Source organism: Gordionus sp. m RMFG-2023, chromosome 3 (assembly GCF_954871325.1).
Source record: "Gordionus sp. m RMFG-2023 chromosome 3, tfGorSpeb1-WG-v2, whole genome shotgun sequence".
In the NCBI taxonomy this organism is placed as follows: Eukaryota; Metazoa; Nematomorpha; class Gordioida; order Chordodea; family Parachordodidae; genus Gordionus; species Gordionus sp. m RMFG-2023.
In genome coordinates, this window is record NC_088777.1 from 15,283,792 (window position 1) to 15,293,550 (window position 9,759).

At 24.9% G+C, this 9,759-nt stretch overlaps 1 protein-coding gene across 1 annotated transcript in view; it reads right to left on the bottom strand.

The window, feature by feature from the left end:
* LOC135927701 (uncharacterized) overlaps positions 1-227 on the bottom strand; it is a 39,778-nt gene extending 39,551 nt beyond the window's left edge. Inside the window, exons 1-2 of the mRNA XM_065463872.1 lie at positions 137-227; positions 10-93 (exon numbers count right to left, since the gene is read on the bottom strand). Coding sequence (XP_065319944.1) covers positions 10-93; positions 137-191 — 139 coding nt within the window. The 5' untranslated portion in view covers positions 192-227. The remainder of the gene's footprint in view (positions 1-9; positions 94-136) is intronic.
* Positions 228-9,759: the final 9,532 nt, after the last annotated feature.

Below are 9,759 nucleotides of genomic sequence, written 5' to 3' on the forward strand. Positions count from 1 at the left end.
ATAACTTACAGTTTTTATAATGCATATAGTATTCGTTTATAGGTGTGCCATTCAAATCGACAGTACTTCTGATATCTATCACAGAGGCTGGAACTATTTTTTAATGTACTTTTATATAGTTTTATATATAAATAACTTTTAATATCGTTAGGTCCATTCACAAGATAAACCTTTCCAATATTCACTGACATGAATTTTAAAAATGATTCACATATGATCAGGAGAATATTTGAATATATCACAAAAATGTTAACGTACAAATGTCACTTATCACGATGTAGCAAATAATTATTTTATTATATAATTCAGTATATATAGAACGTAACTATAATATTATTCTTTTAGAATATTCATTAAAAATATTTATTTACATTCTTTAGTGATACTTTAATTGCATCTTGAAAGTGTACTAATATTTCATAACATAATTTATGTTTTGCTATCAAAATTTAAGTTCTGTATAATGATAAATACGCTCTCTCAAAAATTACGTGCTCCTAGTTCTTTATTAAAAGAGCGTTTAATAATATTAATATAGAATCGTCTTTAGTTTATGAAATGATTTATAAATTATTTTTTAATTTAAAAACTGGTTACATAGTAAAATTTTAAAAAATTACTTTTCTAACATGACCAAAATATGTTCTCTTACGCACTTTCAGTAAATATGCGTATAAAAATAAACGTAGAATTATATTTAGCGTAAAGGATTTAGAAAATGTTAATAATAATTATTTAAATTTTTATAACCAATGGGCTTCATTATTAATATAATCTAAATCACTATAAAAAAATTATTATTTTGAAAATCAAAGTTGGTAAATTTTAAATAATAGTAATAATTAATAATTTTAAAAATTTAGTTTATTAACATATCTTTAACTTCAAAATATAGTTTAATATTTTACATATATTCGAAAAATCAATATAAAAAAATTGTAATCACTAAATTTCATTCTTAGATTCTATATAACATTCTATAATAATCGGATATACTTTTGTAAAAATAAAAACATTAAAAAATACTCCATTAATTAAATTCTTACATTGCTTAGTTAAGAACAAAGTTTAAGAATTAATTCTAAGACCGGAAGAAAGAGAAAGAACCTGTTTTACATTGTACTATCTATTTTTGAATTTGCTGGAGATATTTTAGCATATAATGATTGCTGATATTTTATTAGTGTAGCTTTGTTAAAACATAATTTATTTATATTAAAATGCTAAACTATGTTTTTTAGAATTTAAAGAATAATAGTAATTAGTAATGTTTCACAAAGTAACTCATAAAAAAACTATAATTTATATATCCGGATGTCTAGAATAAAAGTAGTGTTTTAAAATCTTTATAAATATAACGTTTTTATTAAATGGTTAATAATATTACCAAGCATATTGCAATTTTCTCCTAATTTGCCAAAACCTATTTTTTAAATATACTAGGGCTGCGTCATGGCCCGGTCTTTGGCCGGGTGGAATATAGCCTGGGAATCATAAATGGAGCGGAATCAGAAATTCCCGTGAATCATAATTAGCGGTAAGTAGAGCTATAAACGTTACTACAAAAAAGAAACGCTTTACCGTTACTCGTTACATCTGAAAAAAGGAACGCGTTACCGTTACTAGTTACCTTTTCAAAAAAAAACCATACAAAAGAATATATAAGATCGTTTTATAAAAAAAAATATTAATATATTTAATTATAATATAAATAATACAAAAATAATACATTATAAGATAACATTTTTATGTAACAATTTTTTATTTATTTTTAGAAACAATTAATTTCAAAATTTTGATCAGACAAACAAGAGAGCTTAGTGCTCAACACAGCTGGTTAAATAATGGGATGTTATATATAGTATTTTATTTTAATAATATATAAAATTTATAATGAAATTCTCTGTAAAATTTTGTTATTGGATAAATCCTGGCTACGCCACTATTTCATATATATATATATCAGGAGACCTGCAGGCCCGGCCCGGCCCGCGCCGGGCCGTATTTAAAATATTTTAAATATACCCGGGCCGGGCCTAAAAAATTTTTTTTAAGATATATCCGGGCCGGGCCTTAATATTTTTTATAAAAATTTTTACATTATGAGTTAATGGTTATAAGATTATATTATATTATAGTTATGATTAGTATAATATTGGGTGATGGTTAACACTACCTAACACCCACAGATCAATCTAATTATTAATTTCCTGCAAATTTATTCAAAGTATTAATATATTTTTTTATAATTCATATCTAAATTTTTACAACATATTTTACCAAAACATTTAAATAAAGGAATATCTTAAATTAGCCCCAATATTCAAGTATTATTAATATATTTTTTTTATAATTCATATCTAAATTTTTAGAATATATTTTACCAAAACAATCAAATAAAGGAATATCACTTCTTGAAGTTTGTAATACCTTTCAAAGCGAAAAAGGAGAAATAAAATTGATTTTACTTAATATAAAGCATTTTTTAATTGAAAAATTTGTTTTACACAAGTATCATTTTATTTCTCTTTTTCTCTGTCCCAATTTCAATCAATTACGTATGTAGTCAGGGACAGATCGCAAGATGACGGAAAACTATATAAAAGATTATATTAAATTACAAGAGGCTCAGGAAGTAAATGAAATACCATCGACCAGTCAAATTACGACTGTTGTTAAACAAACTGAATCGTTTTATGACAAATGGGGCTATGGTAATTCTGGTAATATGTCAATACCCGATGATGAATATTATAATTACATAAATAAAAAAATAGATGAAACATTTAAGGTGGATAATTTGTTAGAGTGGGGGGCGGCTCATCAAAGCTAATTTCCAATTTTAGCAAAATTGGCAATTCCTGCTTCAAGTGCAAGCTGTGAGCGGAATTTTTCCACTACTGGGAGAATTCTTGAAGAAAGAAGAAGTAATCTTCAACCTGAAAAGGTAGATATGCTTCTCTTTCTTCATGATAATTTGTGAATTTTTAATATCTTTCTTGAGTATAGTTATTCGTCAATCATACTGGTTTTTTACTTTGCAAACTGTCAAATATTTATTGCATTTATTATATTTACCTTGAGTCATGAAAGTTTTTAATCCAACATTTTTCATTTTTTTTTTTACAATATTATATAATACAATTATCTTCTTTTGTTAAAAATTTATATTATAAAATAAATTATATTAATATTGTGCAATTAGATTATATTTTCAAAATACTATTTATTATACACCCATTTTTTTAAATAGCGATTTATTTTTATTTTATAAATTAAATAGTAAATTAAATACAATATATTATATTCTCAAAATATTTTCCATTTTTTAAATTAAATATTAGTTTTATTTTTTTTAAATGCAATATAAAATATAGTATATGCTCAAAATATTATTACCATTTTTATGAATATTAGTTTTATTTTTATAAATGCAATATAATGCTCAAAATATCCATTTTTATAAATAAAAGTTTTATAATTTTTATAAATTCAATATAATATTCTCAAAATATTAGCTTTTTACATGTATTTTTTAAATAATAAGCGATAATACTCGCTGAAAAATATGGTAAAATAGGTGAATTTTTGTATATACCAGGTCGAATATAATTTTAAAAAATTCCAAGCCGGGCCTGAAATTTTTTTTTAAAAATATCTGGGCCGAGCCGGGCCTTAAATTTTTAAATCCGGGCCGGGCCTAAAAAATTTAAAACCGGGCCTGGCCGGGCCGTGCAAATGGTACCTCTGCAGGTCTCTGATATATATATTATTTAAACAAAGTTTTTAAAATCACTATTTTTTATTCTTTAAATTTATTAACAATTATAGTCAAACCAATAGCAATACTAAAACAAGAAATAGAAGATATAAAAAACTTAATATAATACTTTGAACCAATACCAATATTTTGTTAATCTTGGGTTTTTAATGTTAGTTCCCAACCTATTACTGTTGTATAATTTAATTGCTTATATTTAAGGCTGTGGTGATCCACCTATTTTTACCGATCCCATCCGATATTGCTCTAGATTTACTGGCAATAAGCTTCTACGACATGGAGTATCTATATCCCCTGTCGTTCTGGAGGTAAACTCAGATGATTCCGCAAACGCATTTTCAAAATTATCTTTGTCTTTTGTAAAATATTTCCATAATTCAGATACCATATTTAAAAAAATTCTTTTATTTAAAGTAAAAATAATAAAATTGGCGCTATTATTTAAAAAGATTTAAAATAATTAAAACTTTGGGTGTTCCTTTCTATTTTTATAAAAAAAACTTTAAAAATACTATAAATCTATTTTAAAAAAGAATAAAATTTAGAGGGTGTTGTGCATTTGCATTGTTTAAAAAAAAGGATTTAGAAAATATTATAATAATGTATAATAAATATACATAACAAAAAATAACAAAAAAAAGAAATTAAAAAGACCCGATCGGGTTTTTACAGGTATGTGACCGATCCGATATTTTTGAAAACGCTAAATATCGGAGCTGATTCGATCCGATATTTAATATCGGCACAGCCCTATTTATATTTTAATTCCATGATTGAGCTTTTCAAAATATTATGAAGAATATTATTTTATTATTAAAGTAAAATTCATCTTTTTACCTGGAAATGCTTTTTTAAGTTTGAACTGCTGGACATTGAGGTTGAAATATTTGTGTGGGATATAATTCAAGTGTAGACTTGGTACCATTAATTTTCTTTATTGGTTTAAAATATATTTCAAATTGGGACCAGAGAAGGGTTAAATCATCTTCATCTGAAGAAGTACTATGGACATAATATTCTTAAAATAATTATAAGAATAATAATATCATTATTAACATTTACTTTGAATTTTGATAAACATTAATTTCGACAGAAAATTTAACGAGAATTTAAAATAAAAATGAAAGAATATGAATTAAAACTCGGATTAAATTATTTATATTAAGAATTAAAAAATAGATAAAAATTATTTTATAATACAATAAAATATGTTTTTCTTTTTATTGATATTTTTTAAGAAAAAAGTATAAAGTGCGTTCCGTTACTCAAAAAAAAGAAACGCGTTACCGTTACTCGTTACCTCTAGAAGAAGGTAACGAATGAAGTTAAAAAAACGTCGTTAGTAACGACGTTACTTTTTTGACGTTATTTCACAGCACTAGTATTTATTATTATTTTACTTATAGATGATATGACGGCACAAATGACGTAGCGAGTGGAAAATTATAATATATATTTAATTATTGAAATAAGTCAGTCGCCTATGATATATCACCCCCCCCCCCCCCTTAGACGGAACTTGGCATAAGAAAAAAGAAAGAGTACTTGCTGAATACAAACTCAGGACTATGGGATTGGCAAGCCAGGCTTATATCAACTAGACCATAGACGCTTTAGGAAAACCACAATTTTTTATTAATATTATAAACAGATGAGGCAATTCGATCCAAATATTAATTTTAATATCCTAAATATTTTTTAATTTTGAGTTTTCTTTGAGAAAATTGAGCTAAAAATTGTTAAAGCTCCTAAAAGTTTTCTAAAAATATGATAGGTATGGTTCAGTTAAGTTGGGGATTCTCTTTTTAAAAACTTAGTACATATATAACGATGGCTCGGATAAATTAATAAAATGATTGAAAATTGTTATTAACAATTACTAAATCCCATTGATGAGCTAAACATACTTCTACATTGATTTTAAAAAATAGTACATATTTATCGAGGATGCGTAGCACTTTGACGGGGATACATATTTAATGATTTAAAAAGTGTTATTTTGATAACCAGTTTTTTTTTATATCATCTTAATAAGCTAAACACGATTCTATATTTATTTTTTATAAATTTAAGTCTTTAAAATAGGGTCGCGATGGAGCGCGTAGTTTAGTCAAAAATAATAAATACTACCATTTTCCTAATATTCTCGAAGCGCTAAATATAATCCTGTATCTAATTTTTTAAAATAGCAAATATTTATCGAAAGCGCCTAGATTGTCGGGGAATTTTCGTCATTTAAAAGTATCGTTTTTGATATTTTACTAATTTACCAGCTTTTTTAAAAATTGCCTTTTCTATATCATCTTAATAAGCTACAACGATTCTATTTTATTTTTTTAAATTTAAAACTTTTTAATAGGTAGTAAAGAATTTTTAAAAAAAATAATTAATACTATAATTATCTGAATCTCCTTGAAGAGTTAAACAGGATTAGATATTTATATTTTCAAATTAAAACCTTTTTAATAGGCGCGTAGGGATGCATAGTTTAGTCAAAAAAAGAAGTGCAAAAGTCTATAAAGTTATAAAAAGATTTAAAAATTAATATTAACATTTTCTCAATCCTTTTAATGAGCTAAATATGATACTGCATTCATTTTTTAAGAATAGCGCATATTTATCGAAAGCGCTTAGGAGCGTGTAGTTTAGTAGCGTTAAAAGCAAACTAAGTTATGAAAAATTTTAAATTAATATTAACATTTTCTATATCCTTGCTAAATATGATTCTGCGTTCATTTTTAAAAAATAGCGCATATTTATTGAAAGCGCGTAGGAGCTCATATAATCAAATTTTATATCATCTCAGTTAACTTTGACTATTGTATTGGAAATTCTAATTCCAAAATATATTTCTATTTTCGTGCTTTATTGAGTGACTTAACAGTGGCATCATTAGGGAGGGGGGCTCGAGCCCCCTAAAAAATTTAAATAGTTTCTTGAACAAATTTTTAATGTCCCTAATAGCCCTCTGCAGTGTCTACATGACAGGATTTTTATTGTATGCACACCCCTCTCAAGAACATATACATAACCCCCCTAAAAAAAATTCCCACTTTCGGCGGTGATATTCTCACATTATTAATTACACCTTTTAATTATTATGTTACTCCCTTCATAAGTTTTAAAAGAATAACTTTAATTATTAATTTTCTAATACCAACTATCAAAATATTGTGAATGTGAATGAGTTTCTTTTTCTATACTTGCATTTACCCCCTCATTTACAATAAATGCATTATTATAATATATTGTTTAACATGAGTTTACTGAGATGGAATGCCTACCTCCTAGCATAAAATTATCCAGAAATAGTTTCTTTTGAAAAATAATATCTATGATTGTGTGTAATATATAGATTTGGTCGATGCTTAGCAATATAATCGTATTAAAATACGTCTATAATAATATTAATTTATGCAGTAATACATTTGCCTTGTTTCATCTAAAAATTTAATAGATAACCTACTAATAAATTTATCCTATTTCTAGGCTACCACCCCTCTACATGCCCCCCCCCACTCATGTAGAAGCTATCCCCCTGAACAAAATTTTTCCCTATATTCTTGTTGGATTTTTTAGAATTCTATAATATATTATATATAGATTTAATATTACTTTTAGAAAATTATTAAGACTATTAAATTTTTATATATGAGTGCTATTTTAATTATTAGGTTATTATATTACTATAAATTATATTTTCACTATGTTTACAATTGCAATCAAATTCTGTGTTAAAAATGGAATGTCAATATCACTCATAATTATTATAATTTTATATTATTTATTTTATATTATTTATTTTATATTTATTTGAAAATGAAGAAAGAAGAGATATTAATTTTAAGATGGATGCTTTAAATAATGGAAATGGAAGCAATATTGATGTTGATGATATTTTAGACAAATATGAGACAATCGAAGAGTTGGAGTAGAACAAAGTACATTAAAAATACAGTTTTTCAATTTAGATAATAAAAAAAGATTAATTGTAGTTCTGAGAGATATAATTACTGAAAGCAAAGTTAAGAAAATGAAAATAGTTAAATTAATTTATATATAAGATAGTTTATTTGTAAAACAATAGAAACTATATGTGAAGGCCTAATCTCTAGATATCTCTAACTGAATTAAATTTTTTAATTTAATTAAAGATAAAATTAAATATAGGCATGGAATCTGATAAGAATGCTATGGCTAACTTGATTGCCGATAGCAACAATTCATATAAAGGTATTTTGGATAATGAAGTAAAAAAAAAAGATATTTTTTTTATAACTTTTGTAATTTTTTTATATTCGAAATCATAAATATTTAATGCTCTTTGATATTACTAGTCTTTTATTGTTTTACTTATGTTAATATTAGTATGAATGCACAATAAATGACAAAAGATGAAATTTTGAATACTAGTTTAGAGTTTGAAAATTTAATTAAAGTATAATATTTTTAAAAAAACCAGGCGAATGCCGGGATTTGGATATAGAGCGCCCCCATTTTTTTAGTTGCCGGGATCATAAAGCCTAGGTGCTAACCAGTATAGTGGCTGATTTACGTGAATATTTAATACCTTAGTACATATTAATTCATCAGTTTTGAAAACCATAAAAAAGAAGAGATTATAAACAAAATAAAAGCGATAATGCCATGCTTTAGTTGTGAAATGAGTTAATCTTTTGGAAACCCTTATTTACATTCATAGTAAGCCATAAGTAGTACTTTATTGGTATGCTGTATTCTTATTGTATGTGATTTAAAGGAGGGAAAATTTATTTTAAAATAAGAAAATAAGTTTCAATTAGATGGGCGATATGTGCATAGTTTAAAGCCTCTTCATTAAAATTCTCTTATTTGAATTACTTCTAAATCATAAATTTTATGGCACTAACTGTTTTTATCCAGTTAAAATAATATTATTTAATGTACCCCACTTAATTATGTTATAAATATTTTGTTTACGCTAATATTTTATACCTTATAATTCTTTCATCAATTGTGACTCGCATAAAAAAAAGTTTATTAAGCCAGATAAAAACTACGAATTTACACCTTAAGCGTGAAGTCACACAACTTCTGGAAGCATATTTTAAATTGGTTCTTTTCTGTTTAAATAAAAGTAGAAGTAATATAGTTGAAATCCCATTATATTTTGAATAGAGTTATATTTTCAAAAATCTGATACGAATCTGACTCATATTAAGGGACAATCTCGGCATGAAGTTTAACACACTTTTAAAAGAACTAAAGTTTAAGCTTATGTGTAATGCTTAAATAACAAATATTTTAGTTTAAATATCTATTTTGTCAATCAGTATAAATAAAAAAAGTCACTAAGAAAATAGGAAAAAAATTCATATATACTCAGCAGAGTTGTTATAGGATCTAGATACAAGTATCTAGATATAAAAATGTGGTATCTGTATCTGTATCTAGATAAATTTTTGATTAATATATCTGTATCTAGATATTATTTTAGACGATGTATCTGTATCTAGATCCATTTAAAAAGTATCTTTTAACAACTCTGATACTCAGTGACTAAGTATGAAGTTTTTTAATTTACAAAACCTGATAAAATGTATGAATTAATGAGCGGAATTTGTCTTTGCTATTTGAATAAAATACTCGATGATTAAATTATAAAAGTAAATGGTAATTACTTGTATTCAATTAAGATCAATGATAGAGATAATCTATTATTTCTACAATAACTTTTTATTATTTTTAAATCTGCATCTGTGGTTGTTTGAACCAATTATAGGATAAAAAGTTTTGATCATATTTCCAAATTTTGTAAATTTGTTTGAGTTAAAATATATTAACACTATTACAATCGTTATACATTTTAATTAATCATTATTTTTAAAAAATAAAAACTTTTTAAATAAAAAAAAAAGATAAAAGTATTTAACAAAATCTTCCCTTTTATTTATTAAAAAAAGAAGCATTTTTATTTTATTTCCCTAACGCTTATTTTT